We start from the raw sequence: 25,122 nt of genomic DNA, 5'->3' as shown, positions 1-25,122 counted from the left end.
GTAAGATTTTTTTAAAGAAAAATTGGGTTTGGGTTGAGTTGGGTCGGTTTTTTTTAAGGGATGGGGTCGGGTAATTCTAGTTTCGGTGGAGGGTGAAAAAACTCAACCCTATCCGAGGATAATATAATGTAATTTCCTTAAAAATTTTATTATTTTTTAATTAAGTCTTTATTCTATATCGGGTCGGCTCGGGTCGAATTTATACTCTAAAAATTTGATTCGGGTCAGAGTCGGGTGGAGGGTATATATTTTTTGGGTCGAGTAGGGTCGGATTCGGATGAATGGTGCATATTTTCAGGTCGGATAAACCAAAACTCCCGTTGTCATCTTTAGATATACGAGACTAGTGTTAGCTATCAAAATAGGGTAAATTATGTATTTAATTATTTTTACAATTTTGTTTTCATTATTTAATTATTTAAAAAAAATCATATTCAACGTTACATTTTGATTCAGTTTTGGTCACTCACAGTTAAAAACTAAACATAATTATTGATGTGCCCAATTTTTATTTTTCAATGATGATGTGTTATTATCTTACGGTGACACGTTAGTATTATCATTAATTTTTTAACAACGAATGGTTAAAATAAAAAGAACATAACGTTATATATGAATTTTAAAAAATAATATTTGAACAACCAAAATAAAATGAATGGGTGACTAAATAAGTATTTCACTCAATCCTTTGTTAATCCACTAAATCACTAATTGCTTAGTCAAATTCATAGTACATATATCATATAAATGACTTTACTATAAATTTTGATATTTCAATACTATATTTTATTTATTACAAAATATTTGAATCAATTAACATATGTTTTTTTAATTAATCTAAGACGATTATAAGATAATATTTGTTTAAAATTTCTTTAATCAATTGACAAACACACAAACATCCTATAATAGCAATTGTCTGAATTCAAAATCATTAAGAAGAACAATATTCTTTTTATTAATCTCTCTTTTTATCATTTAAATCAAACTTAAACTAAAAATAGGTACTCAAACTGTGTTCTTTTTTTATTTATTTAAGTATCTAAACTATTTTTTGATCAAAATAAATCTTTAAATTATGATTTTTTTTTGTTTTAAGGACCTGAACTATATTTTTGGCCCAAACAAGTACTTAAAGTAGTAAGAATATAATAAGATTAAATAATTGATGGAAGCGTCTTGCAATTTTATCAAGAATCTTTACCAATTTTATTTTATATAATAAGATAAAATTACAAAATTTGAAAAAATCAGATTAAATTGACTACCTAAATGGATTTGACTAAAAATTGATGACCTGTTCGATTTTTATTGGGCCTCGTTTAGCCGAACTAAATTCGGACCTATAGATGTTTTTTCTACTCAAGAGCATGTCTATTATTATTAAAATTTTATATATATTTTTATTAATATTTACTATGCTTAATATTTATCTAACTCAAGCATTGAATTTTTTAATAAAAAGAGAAGATGAATTATCTAAAATTAAGTTAAATAATTAAGTTAAATATTTGAGTTATATGAATTGACTCTCGGTTTAAATTATGTCGTCGAGTTAGTGTTTTAAACTTTATATCGTCGAATTTATATTTAAAAGCAATGATGGTGTTAGTAGACATTATCTCCCTCATTTATCAAAAATATATAATTTTATCGTATCTCAATCAGAGAATTGAAGCCCAACACATAAGATCATCAAATTTTTTTCAAAGGAAAATTTTAAAACACAAAAATAATAAGATAATTATTTTATAATTTTAAATAATTGATAAATGAACAAAATATCTTACTATAATAGAGGATCATTCGTATACTTTAGCAATGACCGAATCGTCTCTCTCTCTCTCTCTCTCTCTCTGATGTTTATATAAAGCTCAGCAATGGCATCTTTATTAGTGATACACACACACCCAGTTTTCTTCACCGCAAGTACCATAACGCCGTCGCTGTTATCACAGTTTTCTCCGTTATGGCTGCTTTTTCCTACGATTCCATGCTTTTGTCTCCCACCAACAACTCATCCAATTCTTTCTCTCAATTCCACGACGCCACTGAAAACGATTCCACCGCGGTGGATAAGCTCCGACACGGCGAACAAGTTGCACAAAACGCGAAAAGGAAGACGAGAAACGCGACAACCTTGGATTCTTTGGTAATCAAAAGTGTTGCTGCATGCTTTTAAACCCAGATTTTCCTTGATGGTGTTTTCGATTGAATTAATCCGGGCTTTTCGATCAGGACGAAGAAACAGGGAAGAAAAGGAAGCAAAACAAATGCAATGAGAAGAAAGACAAAGAGGCTCCGACACAGTACATTCATGTAAGAGCCCGAAGGGGTCAAGCAACTGACAGCCACAGTCTAGCAGAAAGGGTATATATAATAAATGTAACTCAAAAAGTTTGGTTTCGGATTTGTTTTGTTTACCTTTGATGAACCCTAATGGATTGCAGGTAAGAAGGGAGAAGATCAGTGAGAGGATGCAGATATTGCAATGTCTTGTTCCTGGCTGTGACAAGGTGGGGGTCTCACTTGTTCACTTGTATTTTCATGAAAACTTTTCCGTGTTGATGGGGTTTATGTGTGAAAAATAGGTGAGTGGGAAGGCCCTCATGCTGGACGAAATCATCAATTATGTGCAGTCCCTACAAAACCAAGTTGAGGTACACACAACAATTAACAAAAAAAAACTGTTTAATTCTCTAATTTGTTTGCCTCTTGTTTTAATTAGCTTTTGTCGACCAAGCTTGCTTCTTTTAACCCCATATTTTATGACGTTGGAGTGGATCCGGATGCTTTAATGGTGAAACCAGAGGTAAATTTACATGCTTTAATTAATGCCTGTTTTTTTTTTCTTATTGTTTTAAAAAGCTGATGAAAATCTTTGTCTCTGACATAATCATTTTTAGAGTTGGATTGCACCACCACCACCATCGCAACAGCCCACCACCTTTGCTCCACCTTGTCTGGATGCTTCAGCTGCAGGTTTGGGAGGACGATGGACCAATGTCTTCTTCTCTCACCCTCAGGTTAGGTTATTAATTACAAAAGAACCACTTTCCAAGGGAAAACATAAATTTAGATTATTTGAAACTATTTTTTTTTTATTTTCAGGATAATGGTAGTTTATTCTGGGATTTGGGTTCTTTCCCTTGATAACAAGCCTCTGTTCTCCGGGAATAAGATACCGGTTTGTTTGTTTCAAGTAGGAGTAGAGAAAGAGAAAATGTAGGAGGAAGAAGATGAATAAAAGGAGGGAAAGCAAAGCCGCAAAAAGAGCACATCTTTTTTTGTGGATCCTTCAACTTTAATAGTGTTTATTTTGACTCCCATGCAGGAATCCCCTCCTATAAATCTTCCTTGTAAAGCTTCTGTTTTTACAGTTCCCTTGTACGATTGCTTTCATCAAAACTTTTTTATGTCTTAATAATTAGATTATATATTAATAATTAAAATCATCTATTTCACCCATTTCATCACAGCTTTAGAATGAGAATATATAAAAAGAAATAAATAAGAACCCTACCCGACAAGCAATTTTAATGGTTAAGGAGTATAATTTTTTCTAGAGTTTTTTTAAGTACAAACGAACATATATTTAAAGATAACTCTCAGCTATTTAATATTGAACATTCATATTCATAACATTTTTAGTACTCAAACTCGCGATCTCAAAATAATAACAATAATTCATTTATTATTGAAGTCTCATAATTTATATTTATTTCTAAAGATAAATAATATTATCTTCTAATGATGAATAATATTATCTTCCAATTCTGTTTGAAAAAGTAAATATATATTGGACAGTTATTGCTGCTATTGATGTGACCAGTTGTACAATTATTAGGCTTAGATTGTTTTCAATTAGGAATCTTGTTGTGTTTAATGCATGGTTTTTAGAATCGGATCGGTTAACGAATCGATCATGCTATCGGTTTATTGGTTCAATCGGTCGAATCGGTTTGATCGGTCAGAAGAACCGGACGACTTTATAATTATTTAAAAAATTAAATAAAAATACTAAAAATATTTAATAAAAAATAACTTTTTTATATCACAAGTTATATTCAAAGCAAGTCATAACATATATAAGTTAAAAACCATAAAATCAAGTGAAACAAAATGATTCAAATTAACTACAACATAATATTTAAGGTAAAACATATTAAATAATAAATATAATTATATAACTATAATTAAAAAATAAATTTGGGGTTAAAAAATCATAACAAAATGATATTGTTTGGTTTAATTTTTTTTAAAACAATCCCACATATCTAAGAAACATAGAAGAGCATCCCAAAAGTCTAAAGAGTAAAAATATGAGAACAAAACAATCTCACATTGCTAAGAAACATAGAAGCGCATCACAACTAACTTCTATAAATAATAGAGGTAATTTGACATTCAAAATCATAGAGCCTTTTGGTGAGCATTGAGTGAACTATTTTTTCACTTCAATCAAGCTCGAATTTTAGGCTTCAATCGAGTTTCTAATTTTTTTTTTAGTTCAAGCCTTTTTAAGTTTAACTTTCAATATTATATTTCGAGTTTGAGTTGAACTTGATAATTTTTAGCTTGTGAGTTTGAGTTGAGTTGAGCTTACTTTTAAAGTTTTCAAGTTCGAGTCGAGCTCAGCAATACTCGAGTTCGACTTGGCTCGTTTAACAAATGACGTTGTTTGATTTAATTTTTTTTTAAAAAAAAAACAAAAATTTTGGTTTTTCCCGGTTTTTTCCGGTTTTCAACCGGTCCGGTTCGAACGGTTCAACGGTTCTGGCCGGTTCACTAATAGTAGTTCAACCGATTTAGATTGAACCGAACTAAATAACGATTCCCGATTGAGCCGACCGGTCCGGTCCGATTTTCAAAACAGAGGTTTAATGGTGGCTGTCCTGGTGAGGAGTGTTCATCTTTGACTAAATATGATCTGTCAACGTTCGTTTGATTTTATTAAATTAGGAGTATCTGATTTTTATTTTTATCCAATTAAGCAGTTAAATCTATATGTTGTTATACAAAATACTTGAAAGTATTTGTTATTAAAGTAAAATTTATTCGTCATCCATTATTTATTATTAGAATTTTATATTCGTCCATCACTTTTAAAAATCACATTTATCATTCGTAATTTTTCTAAAGAATTCGACAATCATTTTTTCTATAATCAATAATTAAAAATTATGCTAAAAAATATCAGTTCTCAATTTTGCTATAATTAATTATATTAGTTTAATTAAAAAATGTAATTGATGGTATTAAAATAAAGAATAAATACGTAAAAATAATGGAAAATATATATGTTCATGTCATGACCTAATTCTAAACTGATACATATGATACTCTCATTTAATGTCTTACTATTTCACATGTTAGTTTTATAAAATAACTTAAATTGCATTATTTTTTAAAATATATTAATTATAATATAATTTTTAATATCAATTAAAGTACAGGGTAAAAAACACAAATGATCCCCCAACTATTGGATGTTGTTTTGTTGACTATATGGTGTTGGTTTGTTGAGTTACCCGACTATTCATATGTTCCAAACTCGTCATTTTTCGTTTAAAATTGATGTCGTCTGAGTTAGACATTAACATGATGACTGAGATATGATAAAATTATATTTAAATGATGTATACTAGCACCGTTGTTGCTTTTAAGTACTGGCTCGACGATATAATATAAACGGAGAGTCGATCAACAAAATACAACTCAAACGATTCTATGATCAGATTTTATCATATCTCAATCAACATGTTGACGTCCAACTCATACGACTGTCCTTTTTTAATGAAAATGATGAGTTTGAGACATGAATAGTCGAGTGACCATTTAGTAACTTTTCATAGTCGGGGGACTCAACAAAATAATTCAATATAGTTAATGGACAATTTTATAACTTTTAATAGTCAGATGACTCAAGAAAGTAGCAACCTATAATCATCGGGAGACCATCTGCGTACTTTACCTTAAAATATATTAATTTTATAAAAATATATGTGATTAAAGAGGGTGTTTTTATGTAGATACTATGTCTAGACATAAAAGGAATTAGATACGATACCTATTTTCATACATACACATAAATTATAAAAAAAAAGTTTGATGGGCATACGAATTTATCTTTTTCAAAGATTTGGGGAAGCAATGAATATTGAGAAACAAATAAAGTTGGACAACCAAAAAATAATGGTCGCGGAATTAGAAGAAAAAAAGGGGTGAATGATCATCATTTAATATTGTTCTATACCCTAAGTCAAAAAAATTAAATATTGTTCTATACCCCATCACACAAGCATTTCTTTCTTCAAAAATAGTGGAGGAAATTGCATATTTAATATCCCATTTATCACTTTTTATTTTCATTTTAGTCACACAATTATTTTTTAAACCAATCTGATGTTGCGTTTTATTTTCATTTTAGTCATCCACCGTTAAAAAATTAACAGAGCTGCTGATGTGGCATTATCTTATGGTGACACGTCAGCATCACCGTTAATTGTTAATGGCGGGTGACCATAATGAAACCAAAACTAAACGTTAGATATGATTTTGAGAAAAAGTAATCGGGAGACCAAAACGAAATAAAATTGAAAACATGTAGTTTACCCGAAATAATAACATATTGTTTCCAATATATTATATATTATAGAAATTTATAAGATTGCTTGAGTGGAACAAAATTGGACGTCTTTCTTTCAGAATTTAAAGTCCCATCTGCGGAAGAAATGGAAGTGAAAGAAAATTCTGAGCTGAACAAATTACAGATTGCTAAACTTAGATCTCTCTTTCTTCAACACTAATTATGAATTTCATTTTCCCCTTCAATCCTGCATTGAATTATAAGAAAACACAACACTTATATAATATATTTTCTTTTCGAAAGCTGCTTTTAACCCTTGATAAGAAAAATAAATAAATCTATGCCTAAAATCAAATATTATTTTGATAATATTTATATATATTTTCTTTGCTAAAATAATTCTAATCCTTCCTTTTTCTTTTCAATAAATATATTCAAAAATAGTATAAACCAAAAAATAACCATGGGTTTGTTGAAATTGAATATAATAGAAGTATCAGCAACAACAAGAATCAACCTAATTAGGGGTGCAAATGAACAAAATGTTGAATGAATTCTTCATGAACCGTTCTTATAACGTTCATTTATTAAGTTAACAAATATGAACAATTTTTGTTTGTTTGTTTAATAAATAAATGAACCGAACACAGATGAAGGTGTCTTCGGTTCGTTTATGTTTACGAGCAAGCTCGTTTTCTTGATTCTCTCTTTCTTTCTTTTTTATCTTTTTTATATTTTAAATATTGGTGAAGATAGAGACTAAATTGAACACATGATGAACTTAGACATTTAAACGGTGAAGCCCAAGGAGTTAAATGATTAACCTAAGGAGTTAAATGATTAATGACATGATTTTATCATTTCTAAACAAATAAACGAACGTGTTCGAGAACAATAAATAAACGAACATGAACACCTTCAAAAATAAATAAACGAACATTAATACAATATTAAAGATTTAAACAAACACGAACTAACATAAACATCTTCAAAAATAAACAAAGGAACTCGAACACGGCCTTATTTGTTAAAACTTGATTCATTTACGCCTCGAAACATAAAATAAAATAAAAAATCATCAATGTGATCAAAATAAATTAATATATCAAAGCCAAACCACTAAGGCAAATTTAAAATAAAAAAGGTAAATTACAAATTTCACAACTCAACTTTTTCCTCACTCTTATTTTAGTTAAACTTCACGACTTAACTTTTTCCTCACTCTTATTTTAGTCACGTTTAAACATTTTCAATTGAATCACTCAACTTTTCAAATTACTCTAATTTGATCACTCTACCGTTAAATCTTTTTTGAACATCACACCTTTATCTTTTTCCAAACAAATTAAACATCTTTTGTTTTTTATTCATTTCTTTTCCATGGCATAACCTCATAAGTGATTCATTTTAGTCCCTTCTTTCGTTATGTACTAATATTATTTGATCAAATACATTCTAAGGGTCAGTTCTCGTATTAACAACAAAGCAAATTAATTATTCAGAATTAATGGGATTCAAATCTTAAATATTTAGCTCATAAATTAACTATGCATGGCCCAAAGCTTAATTGCTTGCGTGATGAATGAGAAAAAGAACATTATCTGGTGATGAATAAATAAAAGTTTCTGATTATTGAATCATTATGTACAAATTAATTGGCATTTTGCCACCATTAGTGGTTAAATGAAAGAGGCTACATTTACATGCATGTGCAAAAATTATGAACAGGCAAAGAGAAATGAACCTTATGCAGGCATTTTTTTAGCTGCTGATGTCGAAGTACTTCGGATTCGATGGGAAATCGTACTCCACATGTGGCTGCAATGCAAGTGTATCGGATTAGGCACGGCGAGTAGAAGTCAGGCTATTAAACATCTCATCATTCATCACCAAATTCATGTTCACAAAGAAATATAAAAGCATAAGGTTTCTTTGAAGCTCTTGGTTGTATGTATCAGAGAAGGCCAGATGGGGGACCTGAAATTCGTGCTATATATCGAAAAAGACACTATAATGCATACGGACCAACACAGAAGAAGCATGAAGCACTTAAATATACTAGGATCGTACACCACACAATTTACCTGACCCTCATCGGCATCCGAATGGCGTTGCGGGAAAACCACCCTCATATTATTGTACAAGTAGAAGCGTCGCTCCCCTTTGATGTTCATGTTCTCTGCTGGTACAGACAGAGGATCGGATTTGCACCTTCGGACGGACTTTGAACATTTCTTGGAGGAAGAGCATAAAAAATGGAGATGAAGTGCATAGCGCAGAACACCGGCACCCATAATACTCTCATTCACCCTTGATGAGCTATGTACAAGTTTGTTTAAATTTACATTGCTATCATTCGATGGACTGTCGAAGTCCCCAGAACATTCAACAGTTTCACTATCTGTATCTTTCATATCCTGGTCAGGATATCCAGGAGTACGTAATATTCCACTAATCGGATCCGTTTTTATCTCGGAGCTTTTACGGTTTTCTTTTACTGGTGTGTGTGTTGCGGTAGCGGGAGCCAAAGTAATCCTTTGGCGCATAAATGTCTGTTGAAACAAGGGTCATTACAGAACTTTGGTTCTTGATAGTAAAGTATAATTTTCATGACGAACGATTCTAATGTTATTTATCTCTACGACACACCTTTGAATCGGCAGGCATGTCACTAAGATCATAGTTACAAAGGAAAGTGTGAATCGGAGTCTTTTCCGGATTGCTTAATACCTGTGAACACCAATTACAATTTCTCATGATGTCATAAAGCTTATATATAATAACATTAGCAATAACTGGACAGATGCGGTGAATGATTGGTCTAGAAGGTTCTCAATGCTCAGCTAACGTTACCAATTGTATCCGCCCCTTCATAGGTACAAGAAGGTGACTCCTTTCAGCTTGCGAATCGTCAATGCTCAGGCTCCATTTCGTTTTTAGGCCTTTAGACTTGTTTGTTGAGGCATGCCTGGCAAAATCTATTGATGAATAATAGAGCAAGTAGTTATCTCCATCGACACTAGTTACTGCAAATGGAAGTTTCTTTGATTCCGGAGAAAAATTCCCACCCGCGATACTGAGAATAGCAAGGAAACCATCAATTCTCTGCATACAAGCAATCAAAATACGTCATTGGTCTAGGAGAGCATTCAGTTCAAACACAAACAGGAACTCCGATTACACAAAACTTGCTAACCTGACTAGCTTTTCCCGATAACAGCCGACCAGAAAACAGGGACTCCTCAAATGAACCAACCAAGGACCTTCTGGCAGATGGTCCACTAAGACTTCTGACAAATTTGCCGCTTTTACAAGCAAGATTCAAGTCTCGATTCTGCAAATCATCGAAATGATGAAATGATTTACTATACAACCTAAAATCTTCATCCGTCTGAACAGATACTGTTCCATTAAGAGACTGCTCCATATCCTTGAACGTCATATAATCGTCTAATTTTTCCATCATATCCTTGCATCTTTCAACATATTTTGTTCTTTCAATAGATTTCGGACCAAGAGGAGACAAAGATAAGGAAGGTGAGGCTGTCTTCTTGATAGGTATTGCGATAGCTGGTGTCTGGTGCCTTCTTTTATTCGTTTCTCCAGAATAACTTAGCGCTCGAGATGTAGACACAAAGTGACCGTCAGATTGCAGCCCCTTGTTCTTTAGTAGAGGACCATCGGTGAGGACTATTGAGTTTGCTCGAGAATTATCAAGAAGTGAATTCTTCCATCCTCGAGAACAAGATGTTGAGCAGACCACAGGGTCTAAAGAACTAGAGTTGCTAACATAAGCCCTTTTATGCTCTTGTGACACATAAATATGGCAGGTTTTAATTCCATCGACAAAACAACTTTGGCTTATACCACCACCAATATCGAGAGCATCACCATTAAATTGATTGGGGCTGAGCATTCCACTCGAAGGAGACAATAGATGCTTCCTTGCAACTGAACCATTAGACTCGGCTGCATTACTGGTGATACGGACAACAGTGGAAGAAGTTGTCTGAATATTATTCCCAGTTTTATGACCGAACCAGCCATATTGTTCAACAGTACCAATCTTCAGCTTATAAATGTTGGATCTACCGTATTTATTCACATTCAAAGTCTCGGGATCCTTTGGATGCTCCCCAGTGGTTTTTATTCGCAAATCTCCTAAAGAAGAGCGTGGCAAATCCACCTGAATTTGATTTCCTAGATTCTCTCCATGCATCCTTATTAAATCACAGTTGTTCACACTGACAATCCTGTGTGGGGTCTGTACAAACGTACAGCGATGCAGCGACTTCCTCGACAACACCACTAGAGGAAACTTGAGGCAAACCCATTTTAACCATCCACGTCCAAAATTCAAAGCCCTTTGCAGATAATTGATTATCGACTCTCGAGCACTGTTCTTTTTGTACATTAATGCTCAACTTACTGAAGCAACAACGGAATAAAAAAAACTATTGATAGATGAAAAAGAAAATAAAAGCAATGTTGACAACTGCATTTCTAAGTATATGGAACAAGTATGGTTAACTAGCAACTAAATCCACCCCTATTCCAACAGCAGCTAGTTTACCGAATTGTGCACCCGAATTCCGTATCAGTGCAGAAAGGTCGAAAACAGTTTCTAATTTCGTCGTAGAAGCCTGGCAAGGAAAGAGAAATAGATTGCCCATGTTTTGCCAGACTCTAACGTACCATCCTGCATAGCGCCAATAATCAGCCCATGAAGGAAGAAAAAAGACATTTAGTTATAATATAAACACACACATATACATGTCGCAAAACACCAGTATTTGTGCGATGATCATCAAACTCACAAAAATTATCACCACTTGTCTTGTTCTCAAGCATTTCCAAAGATAAGAAGCTAAGAACAAAATAGAAATTCTCAAAGCATAGAATATATTCTATGCATATAGGATTTCCAGTATATATATATATATATAAACTTGATCAATTATGACATCCAGGCTACCAAGCACGAAAATCCTCAAACATTCCTTGTACTCAACTCCAACAGAACAAATAATCTAACAATTAAACACCAAAAACCATTGATCAAAGCAATGTTTATTGGAAAAATAGCTAAACCCCAAATATAAACAATAGATAATTTTTGTTTTAAACCACAACAAAACCCAATCATTTTATTGGTTTGGGTTTTTTTGATTTCTACATTCAGGTGACGAGATTCTCAGAGAACTTTCAGCTCTTTCTCTTAATTTTTTAAAACCATCAAATAAATGATCATCAAGAACAATATACAATTTCAAAAACCCAACTTTGAAGAAGATATGATTCAAATAACGATAAAAATCAAAACTTTGACAATTCTACCTCAAAACAAATGAAGAACAAAAGGCAGGAAAACAACATACCAGTAATGTTCCTGTTGATCAAACAAAAAAAAAGGAGCAAAACCCAGCTCAAACCTCAAAAACCCATCAATCTAAAACACAAAGAAAAACCAAAAGAACAAAAAAACCCATATCTAATTCCATATAACTTGTCTTCTTCCTTCTTCTCTTTTTATCTTTCTGTACATGTTCCTATAAGGTTTATATAATCTCTATCCAATATCTTAACCTTTTCTCTTTTCCTTGGATACAGTATCACTAAATTATCGTACGCCTCCCAAAAAAAATGAAGGGAAAAGAAATGTGTGTCAACAGTTAACTGGAATATTCTTGGTTGGCTATGAATTTATTGTCTTTTTAAATTTCCTTCAAAAATGGAAAAAAACAAATCTTGGGAAAACTCGCATGCTCCTCACGTTTCTAAGCTTTGTTTTTTTTCTTCTTCCTAGAATTAATTATTATGAGGCGTGTTTAGTTCAAGTTGGACGCTAGCGGCTGTCATTTGCCTCGCCCCTTGATATGACCTGTCGTTGTCAAAGTTGGTTTTTATTGGTGTTTATTTTTTTTATTAACTTAAGATTATTATAAAATAGTATATATTTAATTATTTGATAATAAATATTTAATTATTTTATTATAATAATTAATATTTAAATTTATTAATAATAATTTCTTTAATAAGGGAGAGGAGTTTATTCGTGTTATTGGTGTTTGTTTAATGTTAAGTTAAAAACCATTGCTCATTGAGTTCTGACATCGCCATTGCCACCGCGGATCTACTTTCGCCTCCAACCCACAACATGTTGCCTTCACCGCGTCTTTTACCCTTCCTTCCAATTTGTAAAGTATATACTTCGTCGGTCACTCAAAATAACATAAAGTTTACATTTGGTATGCAATACATAATATTTTTTTTAAAAAATCTTCATTTTTTAGGATAAGCTACGTACATGATCATTTTATTTTGAGTTTTATAATTTTTTTCTCATTAAATTTAAAAAATATAAGATTTTTTCTCTTTCGTTTTAATTAAGATGTGATCACTGAAGGTTAGTGACCATTAAATCTTTAACGATTAGTTGATGTGGAACAGTAAATATATAGAATTAAAATTACATTATTTCCACGTGTATAAAGCATGGATTAATTTTTGGTCACTTACGTTATTATTTTATTAAGTTTTAGACACTTACGTTATCGTTTTGTTAAGTTTTGATCACTTACATTATCGTTTTGTTAAGTTTTGGTCACTTGAACGATGAATATCATTAGTTTGATGATGTGGCCTACTAGTAAAATAGTTTACTTTTTATTTTAACCCCTAAACTTTAGACAAAATATTGATTATGAGTCTTTTTGTAAATTCAAATTAGTTTAGGGATAATATTTCAATTTACCCATTTTTTAATTTTTTTTCTTCCCAACCCCCAATATTGCTCATCTTCTCCCCGCTTCTTCTTCAGATATCTCTGCTCCATTTGCCTTCTTTCAAGGAATCATGTTGCATTTCAAGAAAAATGAAAGATTTCCAACTTCTAATAAAAAATAATAACATCACAAGTTCAGAGAAAAAGGAGAGGTAGGCATCTAGAGATCAAATGAAGCTAGATAATCTCAATTATACAAACTAAAATTCAATTTCTAAAGGTTAAGATTGCATAATGCCAAATCCAACAAGTAACAAAAAGACAAATCAATGGATCCAAATAACCCAATAATTGAATATCACTCTTCGTGGTGATTTTTCCTTGAGAAAACGTCTATGATGAAACATAATCAATGAATCTGAACAACCCGATAATTGGATATGTAAATTCATTCACTAAACTCAATCCAAAGTCCATGGTCTTCAACATCAAATCTTTGTTTTTACTCAAGAACAAGTAATTTTTTGATTCTAGATCCCTATGAATCACGGTTAACCTCTACATCCTACACGATTTGTCGTACCATCGCTACTGCATTGGCCTTCAAGTACCTCATTTTCGCGACGACCCAATCGAATAACTCACCGCCAAAGCAGAGCTCTAGTACTAAGTGAATGTCGGTTTGATATTCATAAATGTCATGGTGGTCAATCACGTTCGGATGCGACGAAACGTTATTGACAATCTTTTGTATCACATGGATTTCGTTGGTCAACAAAGCGTTAGAGATGGAAACATGGTACTATGTCATCAATAACGCTGCCATTGAAGAAGCACTAATTTTCTCGGCTCAAGACAGTGGCATCGCAGTGGTGGTGAACCTTTTCATAATTTTAATGGTGAATTCTCTACATTTTTTATGATCTTCATTACTTCTTTTCATACATTTTCTTATAATTGAGAATCCACTTAATTTGACTTCAAATAATTAGAAACAAGAAGGCTATTGGAATGAAGCAGAGATGTCTAAAAAAGAATCATGGAGAAGATGAACAATATCGGGGGTTAGGAAGAAAAAATATTAAAAAATTGGTAGATTGAAATGTTGTCTCTAAACGAATTTAAATTTATAAAAAGACTCATTATCAGTATTCTCTCTAAAGTTTAGGGTTAAAATAAAAATTAAACCATTTTACTACATCCAAGTGACCAAAACTTAATAAAACTATAACGTAAGTGAACATAACTTAATAAACAATAACGTAAGTGACCAAAACTTATGTTTTCTTTAAAGGAAACTGGCCAAAACTTTATATATTTACTGTGTAAATGATGTAATTTTACGTGGAAATGATGTAATTTTAATTTTATATATTTATTGTGTCACATCAGCAAACCGTTAAAAGTTTAACGGTCGTTAACCTCTAGTTACCACATCTTAATTAAAATAAAACGAAAGTGACAAAATCCTATGTTTTTCGAATTATGTGAGGAAAAGTTTACAAAACTCAAACGAAAGTGACCATTTATGTAGTTTACCCAATCTTTTTAGTCAATTTTAAAAGGTTAAATTATTTATTAAATATTTTAATTTTAATTTTAATTTGAGATATAAAGCATACCTTATTTGATATTTACATTTATGTGCATTTAGGTTATCAATTGAAAAAAATATAACGATAAAATTAACTCTTAATATTTTTCTAAATAACTATTTTGACTCTTATTTTTTTAGGAATATTTTAGTTTTTAATATTTTAATTTTTAATCAAAATAACCCCTATTAGATGGAAACAATTAGTTGACTAAGTACCAATATATGTTGTTAGTTGACTAAGTATCAACATATGTTGATGATCTGGAACGTGTTACATCACAAAAGGAATGACATGATATGTGTTACTTTACATATATTATAGCATGTACCACGTCATCTAAAGTGATGATATGTTATACCACTTAAATGATGATGTGTCATGTGCTATGTCCCTTAAATTGTTGATATGTAAAGTGTCACATCACTTGAATTATTTATATGTTATGTAGCACGTCATCTAAATTATTGATGTGACATGTGTTATATCACATATGGGTGAACAAAATTCGATTCGATTCAAAAAATCATTTTTTCAATTTTGAGTTATTTGAGTCAAGTTGTCGAGTTAACTCAAATTATCAATTCGGTTTTTGAGTTTGAATCGAATTGAACTTTGGAAATTTTAAGTTACTCGAAAAAATAAAAAAATTTGATAAATTATTTTGATATTTTTACACCCAATATTTTTAGCTAATATTAAAAGTTTAAATTATTTAGTAAATATTTAAATTTAAATTTTAATTTGAGATATAAAACATAACTTAATATTATCTAGGTTATCAATTGAAAAAAATTATAACAATAAAATTAATTCTTAATATTTATCTAAATAGTTATTTTAATTTTTAATTTTTTTTATATTTTAGATTTTAATGTTTCAATTTTTAATTAAAATACCCTCTATTAAATGGAAACAATTAGTTACTAAGTATCAACATATGTTGATGATTTGGCATGTGCCACATCACAAAAGTTTTTGGCGTTATATGTGTCACTTTACATATAATATGGTACGTACCACGTAATCGAAAGTGATGATATGTCATATCACTTAAATGATGATGTATCATGTGATATGTTACTTAAATTATTAATATGTCACGTGTCACATCACCTAAATTGTTGATATATCGTGTGACATGTCATATAAATTATTGATGTGACATGTGTTATTCGAGTCAATTTTTTTTTAATTTTGAGTTATTCGAGTCAAGTTGTTGAGTCAACTCAAATTATCAATTCAGTTTTTGAGTTCGAGTAAGTTGAAATTTGAAAATTTTTAGTTACTCAAAAAATCAAAAATTTGATTAAGTATTTTAATATTTTTACAATTTAGTCTCTGATTTCATTAGTTCTTTTAAGTCCACCTTTTACCAAATTTAAACAACATGCTCCTATATCATCATAGAATACATATGTACTTTCAATTTCTCTTTTTGATAACAATTTTTTATATTTCAATTTAGTCCCTTAATTTTACATATTTTCCTTATTTCTTCAAATCATCCTTTATTTAAGGCAGGGTTTTTACAAAATTTAAACCACATGCTCATATATCACTATAGAATATCTATGTAACTTCAATTCTTATTTTTTTAACTCAAAATATACTATCTTTTTTATTTAGTCCCTTTGCATTTTACTTAATTTGGTCTTTTGACTGCAATTATTTGTAAAGTTTTTATTTCCATCAATTCCTTGACTCTCTTATACTCTCATTAATATTTTACCCTCAAAATGTTTTATTTAAAATATAATATTATGAATATATTTTATAATTTTAGATTGCATTTAATATATTAGATAACATTATAGTGTGGAAAAAATAAAATATATATATCTTGTATGGTTAGGGAAAATCAAAAAAAATTTGGAACCAATCCTTACCAATACTATAAATAATTATACTAAAATTAATATAGAAACTCGAATAAATCAATTCGAGTAATTCGACTTAAATTCTTAAACTCGACTCAAAAAAATTCAAGTTAAGTTTAGATGTAAAATACAACTCGACAACTTGAATAACTCGAAATTTCTTGACTTGACTCGACTTGATTCCATCGAATGCTCACCCCTAATATCACTTAAAGTAATAATGTGACATGTGTCGCTTAAGCATATATATATAATGTCACATCAACAACATGAGTTGATTATTAGCCAAATAATAATTTTCATCCAACATGGGTTATTTTGACCATAAATTAAATCTCTAAGGGGATAAAATACTCCCAAAAATAGGGGAAAGTATCATTTAGACAAACATTGGAGATTAATTTTATTATTATGCGAAAAAATAAAAGCACATACTTCCTCCAACATTTCTTTTAGTTTCGTCATTATTAGAATTATTAGATATTAACACAAATTCTAATTGGTAATTAAGTTTAATCTATTTTAATTCTACTATTTAAAAATGATTTGATAATTAAATTTATTTAATAATTAAATACTTATTTTAGGTAAGAAGTCTTATGAAATTAAGTTTCTTAATGATTAAATATGTGTCTCTAGGTCTTAAGTTTATAATTATAATAATTATAGGAAAATTATTTTGGAGAGATATAATATTTTTAAGGTCATTGTAACTTTTAGTGTTTCAGTTGTAAAGATTTTGTAACTTTGTGATATATATTGTGTTATAGTATATATGACATATTATGTATTTTTATTTCTTGTGATCTCTACTCTTATAATAAATTATTTTTTCTCATTTTTGTGGATATAAGTAAGATTAAATCATGTTAAATCTCGTCTCTTGTGTTTCTTATTTTTATATTGATATCGCATTATCTATTTTATACTTTCAATTTCTTAACAAGAACTGTCATTGAATGAGCAAAATTGGCCATATAATCCAAGCGGGCCATTTATTTAGCCCAATAAGGCATACTAGTTTTTATTTTGGGATCTACGACAAATGCTACAGTGGACATGGAACTCGTCATTCTGGCGTGACGAGTTCCATGGGATATATTTTTTAACCATGTCCCACGACCTGAATATATTTAATATATGTTAAGGTAGTCTTTATGCCCGCGTGACGAGTCCTAATAAAAAATAATTGTTTTGGAAATTTTAAAAAATTGTAAAAAAATATAATATTTTAATGGACAGGGAACTCGTCATGCCGTTGTGACGAGTTCTAACAGGTATAAATTTGAAGTTTTGAACCGTTGGGGGTTACCGTTGTTGAACGTGTAATTTTTTTTTAAATTCAATGGAACTCGTCACGCTGGTGTGTCGAGTTCCAACGGGTAAAATTTTTTCATCTATTAAAATAGTGTACATCATCTTCAATGTCTTACATAATACACTCATTTCATCTCTTACACAGCACACTCCTTTTATCTTCAATGTATAACACAACACACTCCTTTCATCTAACCAAATACATTTCAAACAATGAGCAACAATTTTTTCACAGTTGTACATTATAATGGCGAAATTCTACAAACTGATGTTGGTGTTGTGTTTAAGTCACATATGCCCATCAATATGATGTTCCCTGTAGATGTATTTCATCGCCAACTAAAGCAAAAAATTGAGAGAAAATTTGGAGCATCTGTTTCATGTTTAAGTTATCGACACCTGATCTCCTCAAATCCAATCACATATGGAAAAGTCCAGCTTGATGATGATGACAATGTCGCTAGTATGGTTGGACTTCATCAATCATCCTATAATAATATGGTGGATATTTACGTAAAAACCACGATTGTAACTGATAGTCCAACATCATCAGTACCAACTTGAGGAACAGAAGAAGCATGAGTCTCTGAACCACATGCAAGTGATGCTGATGATAACCATGTTTGATGGTTCGGTGAAAGCTTTCTGAATTTAGCGAGGATGATGAAGATATTGTTCCGTTGCAAGACGATGACGAAACACCATTAATTGATGATTCTGATGTTTTTGAGGCTACTTTAGAGGGACAAGATTTGGTTGTTGAGGCTGATGTATGAGAGGCAACTCTTTCACAATGTCAATGATTACATAATGCTCTAAATGTTTGGGTAAAAACACACCCTTAACCTGAAATGCGTCACCATGATTTGCCTTGGTATCATCATCTAGTTGCAATGCATGATATTAACTACGATGCTATGCGGAATCCTGAAATATATGATATGTTGCCCACTAGGGTTCTTCAGACGAACGTTCATCTGAGTTGGCCATTGGGTCTCAGTTTAAAACAAAAAAAAGAGGCACAACTAGCAATCAGAGTATTGCATCAAAGTTCATCTTCAATTATATGTCATGGAGTTGGATCAAAAGACTTATTTTGTAAGGTGTATACACCATGATATTGGTTATAAATGGACGATATGAGTATCATACCTACAACGGAAGATGTTGTGGGAAGTCACAAAGTTCAATGCACAACATGCATGTACAATGACCTCCTTGACACAAGACCACAAACATTTAGATTCGAATGTCATATGCTCTTATGTCAAGCTGTTGGTGGAAAAAATCCAAGAGTACTTGTTTATGTGTTAGTGGCATCCATTCTGAATACATCTGATTATATTATGACTTATTACAAGGCATGGATGGCTAAACAGAAAACAATGACCTTGTTGTATGGTGATTGGGATCATTCTTATAATGAACTATCATGTCTGCTGCAAGCAATGAATTTTTTCATCTATAGAACCATTGTTAGGTACTATACTCTTCATATAGTCACACTTCAGGGAGACATTATCCATGGAAAGAGAATTTTTAGTGGCTTTTTTCTGGGCGTTTAAGCCAGCTATTGAAGGGTTTAGATTTTGCAAATAAATGATTTTCACATCGGCGTGACGAGTTCCATGTAATATTTTTTTCAATATTTTTTAAAAAATTGAAAAAATAAAATATTGAAAATGAGGTGTGAGTTATCCTTAAATTTTATAAACCATACTAAATATCAATGACAAATTTTAAACCTTCTAAGGGTGAACGCATATATATTATTGATATGAATTTTTTATACAATTAAATGTCGAGTACAAAAACTTAAATAAACAATTTTATTACTTATATTTACGCAATTCTTGCTGATGTCGAGGAGTGGTAGAATAGTAATGACGTAGTGCTCGTCAATTTCGTCATCGTCGTCCACCTTCGTCATTTTCGCATTCTTCCTATTATGGTGTACTCAATATTACTCCACCACTTTGATTTACATCTTTGTGTGAAAACGATAGAGCATTCAACATATTTGCCATCATTGATGTCATCGACTCAAATTTCACAACGAAATCGCCACAAGATTGACCGTATTGAACAAGATGATCCCATGGACCTCTTTGTTCCGATTTTGAGGAAAATTATTATGAATGTGGCACTTGATCCCACGAACTTCCTACCCACACCGCTCGACTCTCCATCGATAGTTGATTGGAGCATATCCACCATAACTTTCTTGAGATGGATAATAATTGACGAAAGCATAAGATGAAGATGTTGATGAAGATGATGATATTTTTTTGCAAATTTCGCCTTCATTTCCTCCCACTCGGATCGAACCTCTGGCATTGTCAAGTATGGTTTCCCATTTACTTCATAATTTTTGGAGGTAGGGAGAAATTGTGAAATCAAAATCTTCAGGTTGTACCTTGGAACGATTAGGCAAATGTAAATGTCTATTTTTTTCATTTTTGTATGAATATAGCATGCTTCCTCGACCAATCTTCCTTATGCTTCCCACGCGCATCTATTTTATGAAAATCGTCCATGTTATATATGGACATTTCCATCAGTTACTGAAACCCAAATTGTCGCAAAACTCTATCGGAGGCATGGATCTTAACAATTGCAAAGTGGAGCAATGGTGTTAAGGCACACCATGTCTCCGCTCCTTGAAAGAAAAATGGCGGTAGACACCGTTGGATCTCTTATTCACAATAAAACATCCAATTAAACCGTCAAAAGTATTGTGTTAGTATAATTAAACAATTAATATTACAACTTTCAAAGTTAATGCACAAATTATTAATATTTATTGCATGTCTACCGGTAATATCAATTCTCATCCAGATATTTACTTTGGTTGCACCCGACTACTTTGTATCGGTTATTTGGTGTTACCATCTAAAAAAATACATTATTTATTGTCATTTTCAAAATATTTTAAATAAATATTATAAAATATCAAAACTTTAAATATATGAATTTAACTTGCAGCGAGAGGAAACTCTATAGGAGCAGATGTAATAGGCGTAAAAAACGGGAGACGATACCATGCCCATGATTGGAGCAAAACTAAACAACCCGCTAATCCGCTTTTTGTCCTCTAACCATTATGGTTGCCTTGCAAAGTTCACGATAAAAAAGCCAAAATTGCATTATCCCAACTATATTAGCGACATACAGTGAAATCTTCCAATACCAGAAGATATTAGGTGTGCACCAAATTGCTCGATTTATCTGGTAGCAAGATCCCTCCAATCAACGTCATAAGACATGCTTGAGCTGCATATATCACCTCTTGCTCCGTTGATTGTTCGTTTACTCTAAATTCTCTTTCCAACCACGTCATCCATATCTGCATCCTATCAATGACATCGGTTGGAGCCTCTTTTCTCAATAAATTAGAAATAACTACATCTCACGCATAATTGTTGCAAAGCACCAATGGCATATCATTAATCATAACTCCAAGTTGATACGCGACATCATCCAATTTTGTAGTCGCTTCACCACAAATAAAATGAAAAGTATGCGTTTTAGGCCTTAAACGCTCAATTAATATTGATATCAGTGCTGACATCATCTTAAAACCATGAAGAAACATTGTTTCATATAATCTGGATTACTGAAGATATATCAGAATTCGTTGATGTGACTCTTCATTCATTATTCCTTAATGACGAATGCCTCGTTCTTCTCGCTACAATTTGAAAATAAATTGTTTAATACAATTATATAAATAATTATTATTAAAACTATAATTTTTTCAAAACTAAAATTAAATAAAAAAAATTAAATTTACCGTATTAAACTCGGTTGACGAAATATGAACATTATCAAGACGTAACATTTCTTCTCTTGAGGCTATTTCAACACAAAATCTTCAACAAAAAAGTTTTTACTCTCAATAGGATGTTTGATTTCAAGTGAAAAATCAATCCAACCCAAACCTCTAATTATACTACTCTATCCAACGGCTATAAACGTCTAGTTTTTTCAAATTGAAAATAGCCGTTGGATCGTTACACCGACGTGACGAGTTCTATTGAATTTTTTTAAAAAAATTCTCGTTCAATAACGGTCCCCTAACGGTTTAAAAATTCAAATTTATACCCCGTTGGAACTCATCACCGCAGTGTGACGAGTTCCATTTACATTAAAATATTATATTTTTTTACAATGTTTTTTAAAATTTCCAAACCAAAATTTATTTTTTATTAGGACTCGTCATGCGGGCATGGGGAGTCATTTAACATAGATTAAATATATTTGGGTTATGGGACCCACGGCCCACTAAAAAAATATATTCCATGGAACTCGTCACGCTGGCATGACGAATTCCATGTTCACTGTAGCATTCGCCGTAGATCCCAAAATAAAATCAGTATGCCCTATTGGGCTAAATAAAGGGCCCTATTGGATTATATGCCCAATTCTGCCTCATTTTGTTCTACACATTTAAATTATATTATACTTTTATTATAAAATAAAAAATATATTATTTTGTATTTTATTCTTAAAGTATATATATTTGATGTAACAACCCCAACTCATATCCGACCCGAATAAAAGTTCGATGTGTCACGTTGACATTTCAAATCATTTACTTATATAAAATAGAGGAGAAATTCAGAGTTAATTTAAATAAACTGAATAATTTACATATATTAAATCAAAAAGTTTACAAAAACTGATGCATATACAATTTAAACTTTTTGGAACATGCCAAAGCTATTTACTAAAACAAAAGAACCTACTATTAAATTTCTTCTGATATGATCTCTGATGACGTTATGTTGTCTTTGCTGCCTATCCTTGCTTTTCAGACTTTTTGGATCCTACGTGTGAAACACTCATACACTAAGTCACAGACTTAGTGAGGCATGTATGCATTAATGAACTAATGAAACATGCAGTTAGATACTTTCATAACACACTTTTACATACTCTCATATCAGATAGTCACATACTTTCATCTCTTACCTGAATTATCATATCTCATACAACCAGAACACATATGATCATGCATTTAACTAATAAAAACATATCACCTCGTAAAATATTAATTCTTTTTATATCTTTTATTAGCTCATGGTACATTATTGAGCACTAAAAATATGTGAGTGCATTGAGGTTATGCACAAATGCTATCACCACAGCTCGTATAATTTGCATTGAGTGTCATATAAAATTTCTCAAAGGACCGCGTAGAAATGTCCTGAATGACCGCATAGAAATGTCCCGAATGACCGCAAAGAAATATTCCGAATAACCGCATAGAAATGTCTCGAAGGACTACATATATGTTCCAAATGACCAAATATATGTCCCGAATGACCACATATATGTTCCAAAGGACCACATATATGTCTCGAAGGACCGCGTAGAAACCTCGACTCTTGGCTTGCCAACTATACCCCTAGCTCTCATATCACATACTATGGGCTTACCATTTTTAACAGTTCACATCACTTATATCACATGGGTATGAAATCTCATAACTTATTATCATGTAGCTTATGTAACATTCTTGTACAGTCTTATAACTCACTTTCATATAAAGCATATCACATAGGTTCATTTCACATAACATGTAATCACATACTTAGTATCACGTAGCTCATGTTACATTTTCATATAATCACATAGCTAATCTTATTTTCTTTTTAATCACATAAATCAATTATATCAGTTCACATAGTTTATCACATAGACCTGCATTCACCTAAATCATGTATAGAAATGCATTTAACATCTAAACATATACATATACTTATGTACATATAATCATCATATCAATAAAATACTTGTATTCATGTACTCATGCAATATAATATTGAAAATAAACTCATCACAAGTCTTAATTCCATAAAATAACCTATACATAATATCATGTACTCACCTTGGCCTCACTAATAAACACCAATCTATTATCTCTCTCTCGGTAATTCTTACTTTGTCGACTTGTCCAGACTTTGCTTTCGCTTGATATCTACACGAATATACAATCCATATAAATATCAGAATTAGAATTACTCCAAAAGATTATTACTAATGTAAACTAAACAAAGCACTAAATTCTAAATTTCAACTTGAGTAGTATCGGTACTGCAAGTATAGTACCGATACCTATATGTTTATAGTATCGATACCATCCCACGGTATCGATACTTATTCGTTATTTTGGTATCTTATTCTAAAAATAGTACCAATACTTCTAAATTGGTATCGATACCCATGGTACCGATACTACCACTTCGCTATCGATACCCCATAAATAATTTGTCAACTTTTGCCTTATGGTATCAATATTGTTCATGCAGTATCGATACCCTACACATAATTATCACCAATTATTGCTTTGTAGTATCGGTACTACTCATCCAGTACCGATACCACTAACCCAGAATATACTCTTACAACTAGAAAATTACCAACACATCACCTAAATTCCACTTTTAAAACTCCTTTCATGCCATTAAACTCAACTATATTCACTTAAACCATCTTTTCTCACTATAACACATCATCATCTTTAATATCTCACCATAACTCTTGAAACTAAGAATTTTACTAAACTTTCAACATGTTCTAAACTCATTTCTAATACTTTATACTTCTTATTCCAACTCATGACATGTCAAATTTATGTCCAAAATTCACTTACTAACTCTTTCTCACATTTTCACTTAAAAACTTCTTATATTCAATCCTTCATAACTTTCAATTATTTTAGTTTCTACATCCCTTTAAGTTTCCACGATCTATCTTAATGCTCCAACAATCAAAACCATTCATAACTTTCAAGAAATAACCAACTAAGACAAAACTCACCTTAGCTATGTATGAGCTTTGAGAGGAGGAAGAAGAATGAAGAGTAGTCTAGACTTCTCTTATATTTCCCTTCCTCTCTTCCACGTGTTATATAAAACAACAATAAAGGGGATTTTTAATTATTTTCTGATATAATGACCAATATGCCCTTCTAACTTCCTTTCTTTGCTACTCACTCCTACACAACAGTTT

General features: G+C 31.3%; 2 protein-coding genes across 4 annotated transcripts; one reads left to right on the top strand and one right to left on the bottom strand.

Annotated features, from left to right (window-relative positions):
• Positions 1 to 1,919: 1,919 nt before the first annotated feature.
• Positions 1,920 to 3,336, top strand: LOC120124968 (transcription factor bHLH137-like). The gene is made up of 7 exons (XM_039143512.1): positions 1,920 to 2,152; positions 2,239 to 2,370; positions 2,451 to 2,516; positions 2,592 to 2,660; positions 2,729 to 2,812; positions 2,907 to 3,026; positions 3,112 to 3,336. Exons 1-7 carry the CDS (start codon positions 1,970 to 1,972, stop codon positions 3,151 to 3,153), a joined length of 696 nt encoding a protein of 231 aa, XP_038999443.1. The 5' UTR covers positions 1,920 to 1,969; the 3' UTR covers positions 3,154 to 3,336.
• Positions 3,337 to 8,191: 4,855 nt separating this feature from the next.
• LOC120125101 lies at positions 8,192 to 12,370 on the bottom strand. 3 transcript variants are annotated; one of them, XM_039143593.1, is made up of 7 exons: positions 11,968 to 12,370; positions 9,786 to 11,288; positions 9,443 to 9,694; positions 9,239 to 9,319; positions 9,094 to 9,141; positions 8,674 to 8,994; positions 8,192 to 8,407 (listed from the first exon to the last, which is right to left on the bottom strand). In XM_039143593.1, exons 2-7 carry the CDS (start codon positions 11,001 to 11,003, stop codon positions 8,351 to 8,353), a joined length of 1,977 nt encoding a protein of 658 aa, XP_038999524.1. In that variant the 5' UTR covers positions 11,004 to 11,288; positions 11,968 to 12,370; the 3' UTR covers positions 8,192 to 8,350. The 3 variants fall into 3 exon arrangements, with proteins under 3 accessions (XP_038999524.1, XP_038999522.1, XP_038999523.1); XM_039143591.1 differs by having other exon boundaries at positions 8,674 to 9,141; XM_039143592.1 differs by lacking the exon at positions 11,968 to 12,370 and having other exon boundaries at positions 8,674 to 9,141; positions 9,786 to 11,855.
• Positions 12,371 to 25,122: the final 12,752 nt, after the last annotated feature.

Source organism: Hibiscus syriacus, unplaced genomic scaffold, assembly GCF_006381635.1.
Source record: "Hibiscus syriacus cultivar Baekdansim isolate YM2019G1 unplaced genomic scaffold, ASM638163v2 tig00110429_pilon, whole genome shotgun sequence".
In the NCBI taxonomy this organism is placed as follows: Eukaryota; Viridiplantae; Streptophyta; class Magnoliopsida; order Malvales; family Malvaceae; genus Hibiscus; species Hibiscus syriacus.
Note: the sequence above shows the minus strand (reverse complement) of the source record. Positions and strands in the feature narration are given on the sequence as shown.